Source organism: Armigeres subalbatus, chromosome 1 (genome assembly GCF_024139115.2).
Source record: "Armigeres subalbatus isolate Guangzhou_Male chromosome 1, GZ_Asu_2, whole genome shotgun sequence".
Classification (NCBI taxonomy): Eukaryota; Metazoa; Arthropoda; class Insecta; order Diptera; family Culicidae; genus Armigeres; species Armigeres subalbatus.
This window is the reverse complement of record NC_085139.1, coordinates 305,819,725-305,841,125: the sequence shown is the minus strand read 5'-3', so window position 1 is coordinate 305,841,125 and position 21,401 is coordinate 305,819,725. Positions and strand designations below refer to the sequence as shown.

The 21,401-nt window shown below is 36.9% G+C and overlaps 1 protein-coding gene across 1 annotated transcript; it reads right to left on the bottom strand.

Moving 5' to 3' along the window:
* Positions 1–6,796: 6,796 nt before the first annotated feature.
* Positions 6,797–21,086, bottom strand: LOC134207545 (uncharacterized). The gene is made up of 9 exons (XM_062683251.1): positions 20,999–21,086; positions 17,675–17,955; positions 8,536–8,681; positions 8,385–8,475; positions 8,130–8,312; positions 7,707–7,868; positions 7,531–7,648; positions 7,107–7,225; positions 6,797–7,018 (listed from the first exon to the last, which is right to left on the bottom strand). The coding sequence occupies exons 1-9, from the start codon at positions 21,066–21,068 to the stop codon at positions 6,797–6,799; spliced, it is 1,392 nt and encodes a 463-aa protein (XP_062539235.1). The 5' UTR covers positions 21,069–21,086.
* Positions 21,087–21,401: the final 315 nt, after the last annotated feature.

The window sequence follows — 21,401 nt, the reverse complement described above, 5'->3', positions numbered from 1 at the left end:
GTATTTCATTACCATATATACGTTCAATCAGGTGAACATTATACCATTTCGATAACCTATTGTATAGAGTACTTTATGGTGCAGAACACCAATCCGGTTGGTTTTCCAAGAAGTCGAAACCATTACTTGAATAATTTTTGGAACTGTGGGGTAAAAGTACGCAGGAACCGGTGGGTCAAGAGTACGCATATGAATCTTCAAGTTATGATGTCAAGCCCGTTTCTCCGGCCGAAATAAGACTTCTTCCAAAGCGTGAAGATCCACAACTAAGAAAAAAGGGACAGAATTCGAAATTATCACAAGTTTTTAGGATAAGTTGAAGTAATTCGGTGTTAGAAAGGACTTAGCGAACAAAGCACTGAAGCGAAATAATGAAATTGTATTAGGACTTGCTGTACACCTAAACATAGTACAAAAACACAATTTCATCTAAATGATAATTTCATTTAATCAAAAGAAACATTCATAAATTACGCAACGTTTAGCTGGGAGGGGTTGTGAGATGTGTGACGATCCATATAATTTTTAGAGAATTCATACAAATAGTGTAAGATAGGAGGGAAGGGGTGATGAAATAGCCAAATTTTACGTTACGTGATTGGTGGACTTTCTTTAAGGAAAATGCCTTTGTATACGCCACGCTAAACGTGATATATATTTTTACCTCTGTAGTTTTTTGTATATATAAAAAACAATGGTTTTTCGTATGAAAGTGCACATTTTTAGGACCCCCTCCCCCTTTAAGAGTTACGTAATCTTTAAACATTCCCTAATATATGCTCATTAAACATCAATTAAATGTTATTAACTCTTATTTGTGTTAATATATACTTAAAGAACATGATTGGATAAATGCGTACTCTTACCTCACCCGATGCGCACTTTTACCCCACCGGTGGGGTAAGAGTGCGTTTTTAACTTGTCTTGCAATAAGGATTCTACTAAAACGAATCTCAATAATTTCAATATTTTTTCTACTGGGTAACATAAAGGAAGAGTATATGAATCATCGCCACTGATTTGATATGCAGAAGCTTGCTTCATAAAAGCCACATGATCGATTGAAAACTAAGTGCGTACTCTTGCCCCACTCTACTCTACATGTTCTTGAAGTATAAAAGCGCATGCATAACAGTGAACTGATCACTTTTTCGACGGACGCGGAACAAGGAGCTACCACTCCGCTCTATTTAGTAGAGCGTGGGAGCCGACGTAAGGACCAGCTCCGCTTCGATCCGGGTAAGCGGGTAGCACCGCCCTCGGCAATCGAAGCGTGGGAGCCAACGCAAGGATCAGCTCCGCTTCGATCCGGGTAAGCGGATGGCACCGCCCCCGGCGATCGAAGCGTGGGAGCCAACTCGAGGATCAGCTCCGCTTTGAGTAAAATTGAAGTGTAGGAGCCGCGCCGACGTTTCGACGCGAGAAGCAGACCTAAGTGTATAATGGGCAGATTAGGACAATGGCGTGGACGGTAGAATCAGAATCTACTCGGTAAGTAAAATATATTCCGACAAAGTGGAATATAAGTTTATTAAGAAGACTCCGATGGAGAAGGCGGAAGTCGAAAATTAAAGACCCGGATGGAAAAGGCGGTGGTCATAGATGAATATGAGGCCCCGATGGAAAAGCCGGTGGCTGCATGAATAAAGGACCCCGATAGAAAAGGCGGTGGTCAATAGTTTGTGGGACCCCGATGGAAAAGGCGGTGGTCACAGATGAATATGAGGTCCCGTAGGCAAAGGCGGTGGCCAATAGTGGATTCGATATTTGAAACTCAGGTGGCATAGACAGAGATCGCTTCGGAAAATGGACAAGGTCCAATGAATAAGGAAAATACTGGAGGAACACTGGCACCACTTTGGAGAGAGGAGGTAGTTCAATGAATAATTCTGATTCGGATGCAAGATTGATGTTGTAGAGCCTGATAAGTTCTATCCATTACTGCATGACCGAAGTCAACTGTGGGCTGGTTGTTTGAGAAGAAATGCTAAAATTTGATAAGCGAAGAAGATTATTGATGCGATTTATGATTCGAATGCAAGATTGGTGTTTTAGAGCCTGATAAGTTCTATCCATGATTGCAGGACCGAAGTCAACTGTGAGCTGGTTTTTGGATAAGAAATGCTGAAATTGGATATGCGAATAAAATTATTGATGCAATTTATGATTCGGATGCAAGATTGATGTTTTAGAGCCTGATAAGTTCTATCCATGACTGCATGACCGAAGTCAACAGTAGGCTGGTTTTCGAGAAGAAATTCTAAAATTTGATATGCGATATGCGAAAATTATTGATACAATTTTTGATTCGAATGCAAGATTGGTGTTTTAGAGCCTGATAAGTTCTATCCATGACTGCAGGACCGAAGTCAACTGTGGGCTGGTTTTTGGAGAATAAATGCTAAAATTGGATATGCGAAGAAGATTGTTGATGCAATTTATGATTCGGATGCAAGATTGATGTTTTAGAGGCCGATAAGTTCTATCCTTGACTGCATGACCGAAGTCAACAGTAGGCTGGTTTTCGAGAAGAAATTCTAAAATTTGATATGCGATATGCGAAAATTATTGATACAATTTTTGATTCGAATGCAAGATTGGTGTTTTAGAGCCTGATAAGTTCTATCCATGACTGCATGACCGAAGTCAACTGTGGGCTGGTTTTTGGATAAGAAATGCTATAATTGGATATGCGAAGAAAATTATTGATGCAATTTATGATTCGGATGCAAGATTGATGTTTTAGAGCCTGATAAGTTTTATGCATGACTGCATGACCGAAGTCAACTGTGGGCTGGTTTTTGGAGAATAAATGCTAAAATTGGATATGCGAAGAAGATTGTTGATGCAATTTATGATTCGGATGCAAGATTGATGTTTTAGAGGCCGATAAGTTCTATCCTTGACTGCATGACCGAAGTCAACTGTGGGCTGGTTTTTAAAGAAGAAATGCTAAAATTTGATATGCGAAGAAGATTATTGATACAATTTTTGATTCGAATGCAAGATTGGTGTTTTAGAGCCTGATAAGTTCTATCCATGACTGCATGACCGAAGTCAACTGTGGGCTGGTTTTTGGATAAGAAATGCTATAATTGGATATGCGAAGAAAATTATTGATGCAATTTATGATTCGGATGCAAGATTGATGTTTTAGAGCCTGATAAGTTTTATGCATGACTGCATGACCGAAGTCAACTGTGGGCTGGTTTTTTGAGAATAAATTCTAAAATTTGATATGCGAAGAAGATTATTGATGCAATTTATGATTCGGTTGCTAGATTGATGTTCTGGAGCCTGATAAGTTCTTTCCATGACTGCATGACTGAAGCCAACTGTGGGCTGGTTTTAAGAGAAGAAATGGTAAAATTTGATATGCGAAGAAGATTCTTCTTCTTCTTACTGGCATTACATCCCCACACTGGGACAGAGCCGCCTCGCAGCTTAGTGTTCATTAAGCACTTCCACAGTTATTAACTGCGAGGTTTCTAAGCCAAGTTACCATTTTTGCATTCGTATATCATGAGGCTAACACGATGATACTTTTGTGCCCTGGGAAGTCGAGACAATTTCCAATCCGAAAATTGCCTAGACCGGCACCGGGAATCGAACCCAGCCATCCTCAGCATGGTCTTACTTTGTAGCCGCGCGTCCTACCGCACGGCTAAGGAGGTTAATAAAGAAAATATAGATAATAATCAATAAAACTGCTCATCTGCATACTAACTTAAAGCTTTTGAGCTAAATTTGGTTCAACTGCATACGATTCTCAAACTGAAAATAAACAAACGGATAATGACATACGACGCCCACATCACTAACGTTACATGTTCTTGAAGTATAAAAGCGCATGCATAACAGTGAACTGGTCACTTTTTCGACGGACGCGGAACAAGGAGCTACCGCTCCGCTCTATTTAGTAGAGCGTGGGAGCCGACGTAAGGACCAGCTCCGCTTCGATCCGAGTAAGCGGGTGGCACCGCCCTCGGCAATCGAAGCGTGGGAGCCAACGCAAGGATCAGCTCCGCTTCGATCCGGGTAAGCGGGTGGCACCGCCCCCGGCAATCGAAGCGTGGGAGCCAACTCGAGGATCAGCTCCGCTTCGAGTAAAATTGAAGTGTAGGAGCCGCGCCGACGTTTCGACGCGAGAAGGCGGTAGCAGGCCTAAGTGTATAATGGGCAGATTACGACACTGGCCACGTCCTTACAATAACGGAAGGAAGGGAAGGAATGTTAGTGCAACACCTACTAGTGAAGATGCAGGGAACCCATACTACCTTCATAGATGTTTCGGGAAGGAAAATTTGTGTTAGTGTGAAAGGTGAATAATAGGGAGCTCTATTCGACAATATAGAGCGTTTGTCAATAACAGTATATGCTGTAAAAATAATAAAATATATTCATCAATTTACTAACGAACCGTCCTAAGAAAAAACAAAACAAAACACAAAATTTCGGCAAATCGCGCGATCATTCTGCCGTCCGAAACAAGAGCCAACACGCACTGAACTAATTAACTTTATTACCGGCCGCGCAATGCAAAACACAAAATTTCAGCAAATTGCGCGATCGTTCTGCCGTCCGAAACAAGAGCCAACACGCACTGAACTGATCGGCGTGAACCAGTTTCAAGCGCCAAAATTTCTTTAGAAGTTCCTCCAGGAATTCTTCCAGAGGTTCCTCCACGAGTTTTTTCAAAAGATCGTCAAGAAATTCCTTTGGACATTCCTACAGACATTCCTCCATAAGTGCCTCTGGGAAATTCCTCCAGATACTCCTCCCGGATTTCGTCTGGAAGTTCCTGCAGGAAGCTTCTCCAAGAATTCCTCCAGGAATTCCTCCGGAAGTTCCCCCAGGAATTCCTCCAGAAGTTCCTTCAGGAATTCCTCCGGAAGTTCCTCCAGGAATTCCTCCGGAAGTTCCTCCAGAAGTTCCTCCAGGAATTCCTCCGAAAGTTCCTCCAGGAATTCCTGCGGAAGTTCCTCCAGGAGTTCCTGCGGAAGTTCCTCCAGGAATTCCTGCGAAAGTTCCTTCAGGAATTCCTCCAGAAGTTCCTCCAGGAATTCCTCCGGAAGTTCCTCCAGGAATCCGGGAGGAGTATCTGGAGGAATTTCCCAGAGGCACTTATGGAGGAATATCTGTAGGAATGTCCAAAGGAATTTCTTGATGATCTTTTGAAATTTTGAAATTTCAATCAGCGCACAGGTCTACCTGGAAGTACCCGGAAGGTGGCCAATTCGATCGAAAATCACCGAAATGGACTCCAGTGTACCTGTTTTGCAAAATTAGGAAGTCTGACATGCCGCAAGGTGGATTCCAAGAGTAAACGAAAATTGGCCACTTCTCCAAGGAAACCAGGCCCTGCTTCCTTCGGCTACTTCCCGGAGGGTGGTCAATTCGATCGAAAATCGTCGAAATGTACTCCAGTGTACTTGTTTTGCAAAATCATGAAGTTTGACATGTCGCACGATGGATTTCGAAGCCGATCTGCCAGTGACCATTTTTTCCGGGACTGAAAACCTCTTAAATAAAGACGATAAAGACGATGTTATAAAACAAAAATTAAGGACGTTTCTCAAACAAATCTTGGTTTACGGGGTTAGAATTTTGAAACCACACAAAATAGACATGATTTCTCGATTTTTATATTTTTTTTTTCGAATAAGCAGTTAATGCTTGGGATTGTTGAAACCCCCTGTGAGGGGTGAGAAAATAGAGGTAATAAACTATAGAGGACGCTTGTCGCTGTCGTCACTGGCGAAACATCTTTTGCTGGCGAGGATAGGGCACTAAATGTCAACAAGGGAAAAATCAGAACGTTTTGACAGGTACCCAACATGTTTGGGGACGATTACAAAGGGAACCGCAGCGACAATCGTCCTCTATAGTTTATTACCTCTATTGGTGAGAATGGGCCGATTTTAAACAACATATAACTTTGAAGAATTTCCCGTATTTATTATTTTTTACCCACACAGTGGCAAATTTATTATTTAAGCTTGTACCAAACTAATTAAAAGTTGATTCCAATGTTAACTACTAGAGCTTTGTAACATTTACTTGGAGTATACCACATTTTGGCCTAATAACACCCCCGTTGACGGTATTAGAACAAATGATAATGAATAGCGAGAACTAGTCTTCGGGACTTGTAGGAACAATTCACTTAACCTTCCGGGACTCGCACCGTTGTAAAAAGTACAACACTTTCGAAAAAAGCTCGCTTGTCGTTTACAAGAGGGGCGGGACTGCATGGGTGATCCAGGAGTATGTGAGTCCCGGAAGGTTATGAGCTTTAAGCTTGAACTGGCTTCATCTACGTGCGTGTTAGCATGAGGCCAAAAAATTTGCTTACACACTTAATTTATTTCGCCTTGGCCGGTAAAATAAATTGCCGAGAATCCAACAGCCGAGATGTCGTTAATAATTTCGGTAAAAGTTTCGAATGCCGAGCGCTTGGTTATTTTTATTTAGAATCAACTGTCAAATTTTACCGAGCTTATCAGCTATTTTTTGCCGAGAAGTCCTTATTTTTTTTACCGAGAAACCTTTAAAACCATTGCTTAGATTTCGGTAAACAATTTATAAAGCAGCGCCTACATTTTGCCGAAAGTCGTCAATTCTTTAGTATTTAATAGTTTTCTTCCTTAATACTAGAATAAAACACTAGAAATATCTCATAACAATACTTATTTTTATTCAATGCTGAAATATGAATTTTTATTGGGTTTCACTTACTCCTCTAGAGATCTAACGAATTTTTCTCCGGTTGTGGAAACTTTGTCCACAGAAAAGATTATTCCCGGAAAAACATCATAAACTGTTTGTCGCTTGGTGCGCATGGAATGCCAAATACATCAAAGCATTGACAAAACATGCTGAAAGCCCGCACGATGTTATCACCGACAGGCATGTTGACGCTATCCCAGGAAACGAAATGTTGTTCTCCTTCTGTCATGAGATTTCCTCTTATGATCAAAACCGGAACCTCATAACACACAGGAAGTGGGTCATCCAGCTGAAAATAGAATAATCCTAATCAGTGAGTAACCCTAAAACGATTTTAAACTAATTTCTTTTGATTGCCTATCGCTATCGTTGATTACCTTAATCCAGTAAATCAACCCATTCATGGGATTGTCCTCCGAAGATCTTTCGTCACGCACACGCTTTGAACCGCGAGTTGGATTCTTAGTACGGATAATTGCCAACGCTCTCAAGAAATCTGTTACAAATAAAAGTGATAAGAAAATGATTTAGAGCTTTTTGGTGGATTGTCTTCACTTGCCATAAGACGAGTTCGTACTATCCCATTTTATTACACCATATGATTATAACTTGACAGATACGTATTTCGACGTCAACAGTAAGACCATCTTCAATGTACGATACATTGAAGATGGCCTTACTGTTGACGTCGAAATACGTAAATCAAGTGGTGTAATAAAATTTGATAGTACGAACATGTCTTATGACAAGAGGAAATGAAAGTGTTTAAACCTAATTTAATGTGAATCGATAAATTATTACCGTTGGAAATTTCTCGGTACAAATGTTTGTACGACTTAAGTATCTTATGCTGCCACGTGTTCCACTGCTCAACAAACTCCACGGTTTGGTTCCACATCCTTCTGAAATCATATTCCACCTAAACATATTTCAAAATTAGTTTTCGAAGCATACATAATCTACCATTCTATACTTACAAGCTCACCATCGAAAGCCGTAGTAACGGGGAATTCTTCGATGAAAGAATGGAAGTCCTGATTTGAACGAAACTGTGACCGGTATTCAAATGTAGATGACCATAAATTCATGATCTTCTTCCTGTTTTCGGTCGTCGGTACAACGAATTTCAGTTCCTCTACCTATAATAAATTAGAATATAATTAGAAAACTTCTCGAAAATACAAAATGATTGTGAGTAGAAATTCACGTTTGGTTAGAACCATCGATATATTCCTAGATAAAACAGGAAGTAAGAATGTCACCCGAAATTGTTATATAACTACAATATCAACAGTTTGCTATTTAAATATTCTCTATTAATTCAAATATTCTCTACGAATATCCTTTATGCATGAACTCTATAACATTATCGCATTAATACAAAAAAGTAATAAAATTACCATAGAGAAAAGATCGATTTCCGACTGTTGAGTATTTGGAAGCTCAATGTGTCCCTGAACTGTTTTCTCTTTTTTTCTATGGAAAACGCGTCCATCTGCCCGTTTGGCCAAATACTCCATATGGTAATGAAGTTTTCCTGCATGCTTCCCGTCCCCACGGCCGTTTTTGTAAAACCATAGTGCCTAACAAATATTAATAAGTATAAATACTTCTTATAAATATCTATAAATACCAGTCTTTGAGAAATAACATACATGTGGAACTTCAGAAACCGTTGAAGCCAAAATAGGGTATGACTTGACAAGCGATTGAGCAACAAGGTTTTTGTAAAATGTAGATGCGCGCCTAAAATGAAAATACTATATTACCAAAAACGTATAACTTACATTTTTATTTCATACTTACACTCCGTAACACGATTTTAAACAATCGCAAAGCAGGTGCGTAATACGTTTGATTGTTTTGTCATTCGGCTTTGTGTTCTCCTTGAGTTCCTCCATTAGATCTCTTCCATCGTTTGTCCTCGCAAAAATAATGTTGATATCAATTTCCTGTTAAGAAGAGGAAATAGATAATAATAAAGAGGTAAAAAATGACAAAACAACAATTTTAATATTAGGAAACAAATTATTTAGATTTGATTTATTCTAATTTTAAACATACAATATAGCCACAATTTATAGCAATTTGTGAATTTTATTGCTTTTCCCGTATTCGTTATACAATTTAATGCAAACAAATGAATATGTTATGTATAGATCCTGCTGTGGCAATCCTATTTTCAGGGCTTCTGATTTCTGCGATCGGATTTGTCAATTTAATCATGTTTATTTTTGATCTTCTGTGTAAACCAGTAATGGTGGGATAATGCATGTACTGCTACAACTCAATTGGAAAAGCTACAATCGTGATCTGATGAAAGACGCAATCATCCTTTATCACACCAAACCATTATCTCGCGCTTAGAATAATAAACACGTATAACTGCATTGATCGATTGTTCGTCGATGTTTTCTTTTTATTGTTGTGATAAGTTGCAGTAGGCTACCAAAGATTTAATGGTTTGGTGTGATAAAGGATGATAGCGTCTTTCATCAGATCACGGCTGTAGCTTTTGCAATTGAGTTATTAACAAAATATAAAATTGATTAAGAGAAAACAGCCAATACAGTTACGCTCTTATGATTCAAAATGCGACAAAAGTGAACAGTTTTACATTGTATAACGAGACGTCGAAACGGTAAACATGTATTTATGTTTTTTTCGGTAGGGTAAATCACTACTTGGGCCTATGGACCCCATTCCCGGCTCACTGCACAGAAAGCTAATGATTTATACTGTTTAGTATCCGTAGGTTTATGATTGATCATTTTAAAAAAGTCTCCTATTTATCTCGCACAATACTCAATATTTTTCAACCATTTATTTCACTCCTAAGCGATCCAATTATAGAAAATAAAAATGTAGATTTCAAACTTTTGCTCTTCGTTGCAACACCACTGAGCCGAAGTGATTCTTTCCACTTTTACAAAACGGTATCATCAAATAAACACTTACCTGAAAATCGTCACAGTGCTCGATACAACCATTGCTTCAGGCTGTTTATCACCACACAATAATGCTAAACTCACGCACTTTAATCTTTTGTAATTGTTCGTATCACTAGATTTTATATGAACATATTGGAATACATTTAAAAATGTATCCTCAAACCGAACAAAAAATCACCTCGGCCCAAGAACTTCTAGCTGTACAGTGCTGCCAAAAGGCCATAAGTCTTATTTTAGTATGAAGATAATCCTTCATCGATAATAGGAAAACTGTCTAATACGTTAAAGCTATCATGTTATTTATAATTCTCTCGATTTCAAAAGGTGGAAAAGATATTGTTTTTAAGTGTTTGGAAGAAATTTGGATGAGTAAATATATCTTCTCAACCAAATAAAAATGATTATGAATAATACCATATGGCATCTTGTTGTCGTGGAACGTGCATATTTTTGTTTACGTCGCATTTTCTACCGTCCCGAGAGAGAGAATGAGAGTAAGATGTTGAGAGATTGAGTAAAATATTGCGTATGCCGAGGAGATTTGGGGTATGCCGGATAAGCAATCGCCTATGACTGAAATGAGTGCTGCACCATGTTAATTTAAATCAAATAAAAGCTTTTTCAAGCGGTTTTTAGCAAGAATAACTATTTTTGAAGCAGAGGCGAACCCCATCGCAATATTACACGGCCCACAAAATTCAGAAAAGTTGCCCCTAGTCATAAATATCAATTAAATAATGCAGTCGTGCGAATGTTAGGCCGGGAATGGGGTGAGAAACCCTATATGTTCAATGTTTTGAAGGCTCAAAGAAAACTTTTAAATTCACAGTAGAATACATTTCTATTTCCCTTTTTAACAATTATGCTCTCAACTATGGATAACTGCTTTCTGCATGCTCTATAATGCTTGCCAACTACATTTCCTTGTGAATTCGGGAAGCGGTGGCAAGTTCTCTTATGCCAGAAACGCGCGCTGTGCTCTAGTCTGACTGGTTTTGGAACATTGAGCAACGATTAAATGATGTCGCGCACATCAGCCAAACTCTGTTTGGAATCGAGATTGTGGATTGCAGCACGTCGCAGCTGTAGAACTTCTATGTACGGTTTAGCTTGAAATTCCGGATAAATATTTTTATTTACCGCAATACCGTATGTATAAGCGTAGCACCGTGTACGAAAGTTCTTCCAAAACAGGGTCGTCAAGCCGCAAATATTAATGCGCACAATGGATTCAAAGCGCACAGAAAGAACTCCAGATTGCCTATGTTCTCCTCCTCCACCTCCTTCACCACACCCGTGTGCCAAACGAAATTCTGTAACAAATTAGGAGAAATTATGATTAATTTCTACTCACACAACCAAAGTAACGTACTAACCTGGAGGCGAATTTAGTCCATTTTCATTTGCTGTTAAAGCTAAAGCGAACGGCATTTTGTTTGTTTTTTTGGAAGGTCCTGGCGGTGTTTCTGCGATTTTTCTCGTTTTTCCGTCACTTCGGTCACTTCACTGTACTGTTATGACTGTTATAGACAGGCGGATAGATTAACGAGATCTACACTGAAAACCAAAACTACCCAAAAGTGGGTTGTTTGCACTCAAAACCGTGGTTTGGGCCAATAACCCAAATTTGAGTAAAATTACTTTTCTGGCACTAGGTAGTTTGCCTTTAATCCCATGTAAACAATTTACCCAAAGCTGAGTTCAATTTATCCAAAGCGGACCTTAATCAACCCAAAATAGAGAATATTGAATTTACTCAAATTTTGGTTATTGGGCTGAGCAACCTCGGTAAGGTGTTTGCATCTTGCTCTAGTTTTGTTAGCAATCATGGGAAAGAAAGGGAAAACTACCCAAATTTGGGTAAATTTTTTCTGCGATATTCTCAATAGTGCGTATATTGAACTCAAAGTTTGGGTTGATTTATCTGTCCGTGTAATTGCACTGATATAAATAATAACCTATTTTACGAAATGGGTGAAATTATTTACAGGAGGCCAAACACTAATATTTACTTTTTATACGGAACATTTGCGAAAATGAAACGATGTTAATTATGATGACGAAATAATGATGCTGCCATGCAAAATTTACCAAAACAAAATGCCGAGCCGTCCACTCATTCGATGGTGAAGTCTCGTTCGAAACTGTCTCAAAAAATGGCTTATTGGGATAAAGGACCAACCAAGTGTGACGTTGTAAAGTTGACAAGAATCTTTCCAATTGAAAAAATAAATAAAGTTATAACGGGCGTAAATTTAATGAATGATCAAAATTTCCTGTTTTACTGCATACCACTTTTAAGACAACCAGAAACTATTATTTCATTGCTATTTATGTTTGTACTGAGTTTTTGTTGTAGGGGGAATGACGTTTTTGGCAGGTTTTGTTCTATTATTATTGGCAGGGAGGGTTTTTATGCCTGACTATGCTCAAATTTGGCCTAAACATTCTTTGCATATCAAAGAACATTGCGGCCAAATTTCATAAAATTTGATCGACAAAAACCTCCCTGCCAATAATAGAACAAAACCTGCCAAAGCCGTCTTTCCCCCTATGTAATTGAATTAATGAAAATATGCCTAAGTTATATGCGGATCAAAAATTTTTCCTGTGTTGCTAAATAAATGAATTCAATACCACTATGTTGGATGGTGTTGGTTTGCGTGGAAATGCTTCCAGATTCGTCAAATCGACGTTTGAATCTTTGTTTACAAAAGCCGATAAGTCGTTTTAAAAATCTAGTATTGAATTGGTCGATTTGTAAATATTTGCCAGACTATATAAATTGTAAAGAACTGTGACAGTTGCTAGTGATGGCAAGATGGCAAGCAACAATGTGCACTGTAAACCCAGCAATACTCTTTAAAGAGTAAAAAATAAACAGTTTTTACCGATATATGGAGCTGTCACAATAATGGGTGATATTTTTTTGGGAATAATGCATATTTTGTACCCATTTCCATGTTCCTTGTGTTTACTCATTAATGAGTGAAAAACAAGTTGAAGTTTTAAACAAACAACTGAAGAAACTGTTGGTGGAAGTCTGATGGATGAATGGTAAGAGTTTTGTTTTAATTTGTTTATATTTTTATTAATAGGGAAATAATCATATCTTTTTAATTCAAGCCTTCGTTTCTGTACTGTTTGTTCTGGTCACAGAAAAGTCGGAACGGAATGGACGTAACCAGACACAGCGATTCAGACGAGATATCGACATGCAGAAATTCTTCCCAACTGACCTGATCCTTATACAGCTACGTGGTGCTGATGCTCCCAATGAATAGCACGGCGCGGCACCGGCACGATTTGAAATCCGCGGAGGAATGGAGGAATTTTCATACGGTAATTTTAAACGTTCACATAAATACTTTCTCTCCTAACTGGTTCTTATCCGTAGTGATTAAATTGACTATCTCGGTATGCTGATCTCCGGATACCCAAGTGATGCTGAGAGAATCGGAAAACAGAGTGTTTGCTGTAGTAAATTCGGTCTGTTCGGTGTTTATTTATTTACAAGATGATACGCGACACAGGGAGGCAAACCAGGCCAATAAGAATTTAGTCTACTGCTTTCATATAATATCTTATTTATGTGTTAATAAATTATAATATGTAAGGTCATTATGAATAAATAAAACAAATATTGCACGAGCTTCGTGTAAACGAACCGCTTTTGCTTTACTGTTTTTTACTGTTATGCTAAATTATAAATGCCTTCAAAATCAAGAGTGAAAAATACCCATTTTATCCAATTTCATTTTTCACATAATGGAGCGATTCCAAGCAACAGCATCAAAATTTAAGAAAATTTTTAATTCATGATTTTCTATTGAGTTGAAACTTTGCACAGTTTTTCAATTTCATCTAAATCGTCATTTTTCGATATCAAATCTTCATATTGAGTCACGACTAACTTTTCAAAAGGGTGTATGTGAAAATGGTTCAAAAATATTTAAAAAGCTGCACAGCAAAAACGGAATGTTCGATTGTTATGATTTTTTCAGCAAAGTTAGACAACTAAATGGTGATTCTTAAGAAAATGTGCACAGTAAAAAAAAATTGTTTTGCCTTTAAAATATCATTTTTGTCCCAAAACTCAAATATCTCAAACCTATCTTTTTCGAACGTAATTTTTAGGGAAAACGGTCCATTATATTAGCTATCTACCATAAAATTTGGTGATGGTAAACTAATAAACAAAAAAAAGTTATGACATTTAAAACATTTCAAAATTTTCAAATATAGTAAAAAAAAAAAAAATTTCCGTGTATTTTTTTTTTTTTCAAGAATCGCAGTTTGATGCTGATTTTATTGTTAAGGGCCTTGCGTGAGTTAAACAAGTTGTTTGTATGATATTCCATATTTATGTATTCATCGATATTATGTATATTATATGTATAAATAAATAAAAAATGAGTTAATATTATCCTAAGTATTAAATTAAATGTGGCAGTTACACAATGTTGTTATATAGAAACTCTAAGAGTTTTGGTTTGAATTTTGGTATGGGTTATGATATCACAGAAAACAGTTTATTAATACTTATTTTTATTTTTTATTCAAATTTTTTAAAATATCGAACACTTTTGAATTATTATCAGCACAGTTTGAGTATAGTTTTGCTTTAATTTTATTTTCCGACAATGGAATGAAACAGTGAAATTTTTTTGGGTTCCTTGGATCGTTTTCGCGTTATTAAATTGCTCGCTGAGCTCTGAAGCCTTTTTATTTCGTACTCTTCAGTAGTAGTAAACAAAATGATAATTTGGTTAAATCTTTTCTTTTCTACGATTTTCCCAATCAAAAAGTTCTTTCGCAGTTTTAATTGGATGCTCGCCGTTCTTTGGCTAAACTTGCTCTTGTACATGCGCTTTATTGTTCCTCCAATAGCATCACAAGGACCTTTTGCCATGTGATGTAGCAAAAATGCCATTCTGCATCAATTCCGTACATTGATTTAAATTGACATAGGCTCGAAAAATTCTTACGATTTTGTATCAATGACGCTGCTCCATCAGACATGAAATATATCTTTTTGACTTCTTTATGCTTATCAACGCGTAAAAAGTTAATCATTTTTTCAATGAACAAGTTTACGGATACTGAATCGTGTCTTAAATCTTCGGAAATTATAATAAAACTTAAGTGTTCAATTTGCGTACTTCCATTAAAATAAATAACGAATGGATGAATTGTAGCTTGTTGTACGTTCCAGTGATGGGACTGCACTTCATCTTGCAATACAAAGCTGTAATTTTCAGAAAAATGACTAAAAATTCACCATTTTGTAATGTATTTTTCGTATTTTTAAAAAGCTGGATTGTTCTGTTTTAATGAAATCGTGAGGGATTAAACTTTCTAATTTCAAGCAAAAATATGACACAAACTCATCTACAGGTTTTACAATAGTTTCTATGTCACACCTATCCGTGGTCACCCATTGCTCCAAATGATAACTGATCAATATATTTTCTTCAAACTCAGCGAATAAAGTATTTTCCAATGATGAAGAATCTGGACAATCCGAACAAGATCGTAGATAGCAATTTGATGTTGTATTTTCACACAAAGACTACCAGTTAACATTTTAATATCCTTTGTTAAATTGATTCTTGAACTATGTAATGTAAAATAAGATTAATATTCTCATGGGTTGTGCACACACACATTATGTGTTCCTGAATTGAAAGAAGCTTACATTTACCTTGGCCGAAGGCTTATTTGCAAATGAGGAAAAACCTATTTTAATATTATCGTGAATTTCCTTGAAGCGTGTGTACGCTTCTTTCAAAGTTGTCATCATTAATCGTTTTTGGATTGCTTGACGCTTTCCATCTTTTTTACTGATACATAATCTTTTTGACCAGGCATGGCTCGACTTACTTCATCATCTTCAAAATATTGAACTACTATTTCTTTTGTCTCATCTGTTAATGCAGTACTAGACCTAGTATTTTTGGTTGAAAGACAGTTATTCTTCAATTGTTTTGCCTCTTTACTGTATTTCTATTGGTTTTGAACTCATCAATGGCATCCTGAATAGACTACGAACTTGGCAGCATCGGACAAAATCAATAATTTTCTTTCCTTGTCGTGGCTGCATTCGAGAACCTTTCCTTCATATTTATAATTACCTCATCGTAGTCTGTATTTTCCACATCATCAGGTCCTAATTTGAAGAGGTTTTCGAACTTCCTGCGCTCTGCTCAACCGATGATATACAGATTGCTCTTTTGTCAACGTTTAAACGGCAGGACGTGCAAATGCGTAAATTTGTATTCAATGTGGACATTGGAGCATAACCAGTCGCTTTCAGTTTATCTATGGTGCTTTCGGTGAGATTTCGTAACTCTTTTGAACACTTTTTTTCACAAATCGGCCTCTAACAGTTGAGAAAGCCGCTTTTCATCTTTTTCGTAATATTTCAATACACAAAATCATCTTTTACTTTTTACTGTCCTGTTTGGTGTCCTTTGTTTGACTGTAGATATAAATTACTATAAGATCTTTAACAACCTTTAATAGTAGTAATTTTTTTGCTTTTTCGTGAGCATTGTCATGGTATGTACCTACTATGCATTTGTTGTTGTTGAAGATACCCGTTTCCTCCCGATCATAAAGTCTATTCTCTAAGAGGTATATTTTTGCAGGTAAACTATAGACGTACACGTGTATATAAATCTTTGATTTTGCAGCTTTTGTCTTAAAAAATAACATTTCTGATATGTTTCTATCAACGTTATTATCAACAGGTTTCAACACTATTAAAAAGAATTTTTCGCCAGTCACGTGCAATGAAAATTATGACACTATCAATACTTTTGATCACAACACTGGATCGTGTGTCGTGTCGTGGAGTTTCTTATAGATGCTATGAATAATTAAATCAAAATATCATGAAAACAACTTGTTTAAATCACGTCCCTTTAACAATAAATCTGCATCAAACTGCAATTCTCGAAATAACTTACAGAAAAAATGTTTTTTACGAAATGAAAATTGTGAAATGTTTGAAATGTCATAACTTTTTGTTTTATTAGTTTACCATCACCAAATTTTTATGGTAGATAGCTAATATAATGGACCGTTTTCCTAAAAAATTACGTTCGAAAAAGATAGGTTTTGAGATATTTGAGTTTTTGTGACAAAATGATATTTTTAAAGGCAAAAAATTTTTTTTTACTGTGCACATTTTCTTAAGAATCACCATTTAGTTGTCTAACTTTGCTGAAAAATCATAACAATCGAACATTCCGTTTTCGCTGTGCAGCTTTTAAATATTTTTGAACCATTTTCACATACACCCTTTTGAAAAGTTAGTCGTGACTCAATATGAAGATTTGATATCGAAAAATGACGATTTAGATGAAATTGAAAAACTGTGCAGAGTTTCAAATATTTTCGAAATGGTCGCTCAGGATCGACTGACATGCCCCCGTGGAATGCCTCAATGGGTAAAAATTACTCCTGAGTTTGACGTATGGGCCTTTTACTCATTAATGAGTAAACGCTGTTTACTCTTTTAATGAGTTGAACTATTTAACTTCATAATGGTTATTTTTTTACCCATTAAAGAGTACTTTGGTGGCACAGTGTGGGTGAAAGGCGTGAAAGGTGGCCTTATGTTTTGGGTGGCGTAAAATGCAACTCTGAATTATGTTTTATGTTCATCAGTGAAGCAGAAATGCTTAGTGCTAAAGTGTGAATCTCAAACAAGGGACAAACGTTAACTAGTAGGTAAATAAAGTTAAATACTGAATTTCTCTATTAGCAATGCAAATTTCTATGTAAAGTTTAGCTTGATCGACAAGTTTCAGTCAATGTACTAAGGATACTAGCTGTGAACTTTCTCAACCTTTTGTTGTATGAATGACATCATTGTTTGATTGATTATTTCTTTTAAAAAGGTAAGTGTGCCAATAGTTGAGCGATGAATGTTTACCCAGCTGGATAAGAAATAAAATAATAAGTATGAGCAATATACGTGGGCTTACCTGTTCCACTGATATTCCGGCGTATGGATTCGTTTCACTGCTGGAACTTTGATGTGCTTCATGTTTAACTTCTGGCTGGTCCGGCTCGATGTCGCCGTTTACCGTTTCGCCGACAGTTTCTTCAATTTCATCTATATACTCCTCTTCTATAATATCTTCAGACGATACTGACTGTTGAATTTTCTGTATGGTTTTGATGATTCTGGTCGATAATTTTAGACGCATGAAATCTGAATCGTCCAACGACATAAACAATTCAAATTCGTTTATTTCTTCATTACCTGTTAAATATATTAAATTGTTAATCAGTTACCTACATATTGAAAATAAAAGTTACTTGGTAGTCAGTAATCCTGACAGTAGAAACGGCGAGATATAAACTTTGCATCGCTCTCATATGGTGACCAGAAAGTAAACGTAGCATGTTGATAAATCTCTAATATTTCCAAAAATCTAGTATCGTCTAGTAGTTCTACTTGATACGCCTCATAGAAATGGCTATATTCAGTCGTCTCACAGATGTTTACGAGTAGTTTAACATTATTATTCTGAACGATGATTTCACTAATGATTGCAAATGTTGGATACAGCAAATTATTGTGGTTTTTAAGTGATACGATCAAATTCGAACGAAATTCAATTCCATTAATCGTGACAACCTTAGGCGTGAATACGAATTCTTCATTAGTCTCTTGTAGAAAAACGTAGCTCATTGTTTTGTCGCGATGTACCAACTTTCCAGTTGTGTAAGTCACTTTGTCCGTGAAAGGATTGTCAATGATGTCCAAAACCATGCTGAATCCTTGGCGTTTCGCAAGACTTTTGCATATGTTCTTAAAGTTGCGACATGTGGCAGACTGGCTTTTGCAGGGCTTGTTTTTTTGTTCAAATGATAAACAGTTGAACTGTTTCATACTCCCGCTTTTACGGATGCAATATGGATAGTGCTCCAGATGGTGGCTTTTATTTATACGCTGATTGAAGTTTGTGTAGAATGATTGTTGGAACAAGCTTATGTGCCCTTCTAATTCAGCGAGCATATAGTCCGAGACGATAGGGGACATGAGAATTCTGACAATATTGATCAAATTCCCTATAAGAGACATGAATTCGCAATCCTTATGAACTAAATGTCCGAAAAGAAATGGAAATGACCGAAGTAGCAAAAGATTTTGTGTAGCGGTCTGTTTGAGCTTACACACTTTCGGTTTGTTGAGCATTTCCTCAGTGAAATTAGCAGAGGGCTTGTTTTTTCTGTCTACGTATCCATAAGCATATCGCAGGGTTGGGAAAAATCAAATTTTCGAAAAATCGAGAATGATCAAACTCACCCGCGATTTTACTTTTAAATTATCAAGTGATTAAAACTCGCCAGCGATTAAGAATCGTTCGAAAATCGTATCTTGATTTGAAGCATTTACCGTTACATTTTGAACTCTTTTTCCTCACTAGCATGAAGCTATAACGCCAAATAGAAGATATAACGGGACTGGTAACAATTAGCTATTATTAGTGCAGATTAATGATTGAATGAAAATTCTGTGTTTATTATCGTTTGAGTACAAAATTTGAGAAGTTGTCGCCGGTGACAACTCGCCTACTGTTTTCACGTGAGAAGTTTTCACATGAAAATTGCAATCATGATCGTCTGATAATGATTAAGCACAACACTGAGCATATGTATTAATACGGTAATTAATATAAGAAACATCAATTTTGACGATTTTGCTTTTGCAATAACGACTCAAAACCAATTGTAATGTTAATGGTACAATTCCTTCGGCAACATCGTGCATTACGTCCAACGCATAGTTTTCACAAATGTGAAAATTGTCTAATTCGTTAAGTATACATCCTTGGCGTTGCAGGCCACAATCGGTTGACGAAATTTCGCCTTCGTTCAATTGATCCATCTTAATATTATACCACTGTTGTGTCCGAATAGGATATTTGACGTACGGATCTTCTTTGAATAATGGTCGTGAGATGGTACAAATTCGGCAAAAAAAGTTAGCACCCGGTCCAAGTAAATTAAACACCTCATGAAATGCTAAGGTGTCACCGCAAAAAACCGCCAATGTAGCTCTGAGAACGTAGTTTTCTGATTCATAGCAAACCGTTACTCCTTTTTCAAGCTTTTTCAAATCGGATACCAATGGCTGTAAGATTTTATTATATCCGTGTTTCTTCGCATCAACTGATGTACAGTAGAGAACAGGAAATATGCTTTTTGGGGAAGAATTGTACTTGTCCGGGAAATTTTGAACTTTAAATGCAAAGCATGACACTTTATTAATGCCTGCTCTGCTACTTAGCGCATTACCCACTTCTACGTCATCCTGGTACAAGCTTAGCCTTATCGAGTTAGGATGTTTTTGATAAAAATCACTGGTTTTGTACGTTTCACCCGTAGAGAAAGAAACATATTCCTTCATTCCACCAATAGATCTCTGTTCAATTTCAGATTGCTCGAGCAATTTACGATTTGACGGATTTCGGAATATCAGTTTCAATGTGTCTATGATAGGGATATATGAGAATGTCTCGTTCACTCTAACTTTCTTGTGCAACCCGCGTACATGTCGCACATCTTCCCGATAAGCAAGCATCTTTTCTACGGGCTGAGGCACGCTAATAGCAATATTCTTCAAGAACTGCGTCCGTTTGGGGAATGTTGTTACATCAGCAAATAGTCCAGAGAAATGGAATTCGTTGAGAAATTCAATAGTGATTGTCTGCTTAGTATTCAGATTATGTTTTTCCAAGAAAGAAGTAGTAAGATTTCGTAAACGTTCCGTTATCATTCCTATCAAACTGTCACATAAGCCCATTACTTCTGTGAGTTTTGTCTGGGGTAATGCAACATCTCCCGCAAGTCGACAAATTCCAAGAGCAGCTGATTTCTTGATCTGCTCCACGGTTATGTTTTCAGAGCAACTGTTGTTTTCATTGCCGAAATCTTCAACAGATAAATTATGATCGAGTGTGGGTGATTCTAACCTTGCTCTTTTTGCGGAAGAAGCAGTACAGTACTCAATACTCAACTTCTCGCTTTCAAAGGGAATACTCAGTTTTTCAGGGATTGGTGATGATCGTTCAAAATGTGTCGTTTGAGAGAGGTGAAATGTGAATATCTCATTTTGCATTTTCGAAAAGTGCAGTCAAAAGAAATCATTTCTGCCGAAAAATGATTTTCTTTTAGATGGAAGTTTATGTGACGTTGCAAGCCATTAGCGTAACCCGGAACTAGGACTTTACAGAAAAAGCAGCGAATTCTACCGTTTATCTCCTCTGCTGTCTAAAAAAAAAGAAATCAGTACTTACAAAGTAACTGTCTCAGCTTATTTCTTACTGGTTGCTCTTCGGCGTCGATTTTCGCCAATATCCCGTCCATTTTCACTGTTTAAAAAAAACTCGTGCGTTCACAACTTCGAACTTCAATAAAATGGCTGACCGTCAATGACAGATGCGGTAGGTGAATATGTTAAATTACCGAGATTCGTCAGTTTTTATAGCCGAGGTCGGTGATATTCATTTTTAACGACAATGTCGTTGAACTACATTAACGAGATTCAGTAAAACATAAAAAATAAATAAAACTCGTCAAAACAAAATACCGAGAATCAGTAAAAATTAAAATTTTAACGAAATATCAGTAAAAATTGTGATTTACCGAGCATGTTCAGCAATCTTGATTACCGAGATTAAAATGTGGGTTTAAGTGTGT

Bases quoted from the DNA above. Each gene is read 5' to 3' on its own strand.
- LOC134207545 (XM_062683251.1), bottom strand. From the start codon at position 21,068: ATGGACGGGATATTGGCGAAAATCGACGCCGAAGAGCAACCAGTAAGA. The intron at 7,869-8,129 runs GTAATTTTATTA...AATTTATTATAG, and splicing joins AAATCGATCTTTTCTCTATG to GTAGAGGAACTGAAATTCGT. The intron at 7,019-7,106 runs GTAATCAACGAT...TTCTATTTTCAG, and splicing joins GGTTGATTTACTGGATTAAG to CTGGATGACCCACTTCCTGT.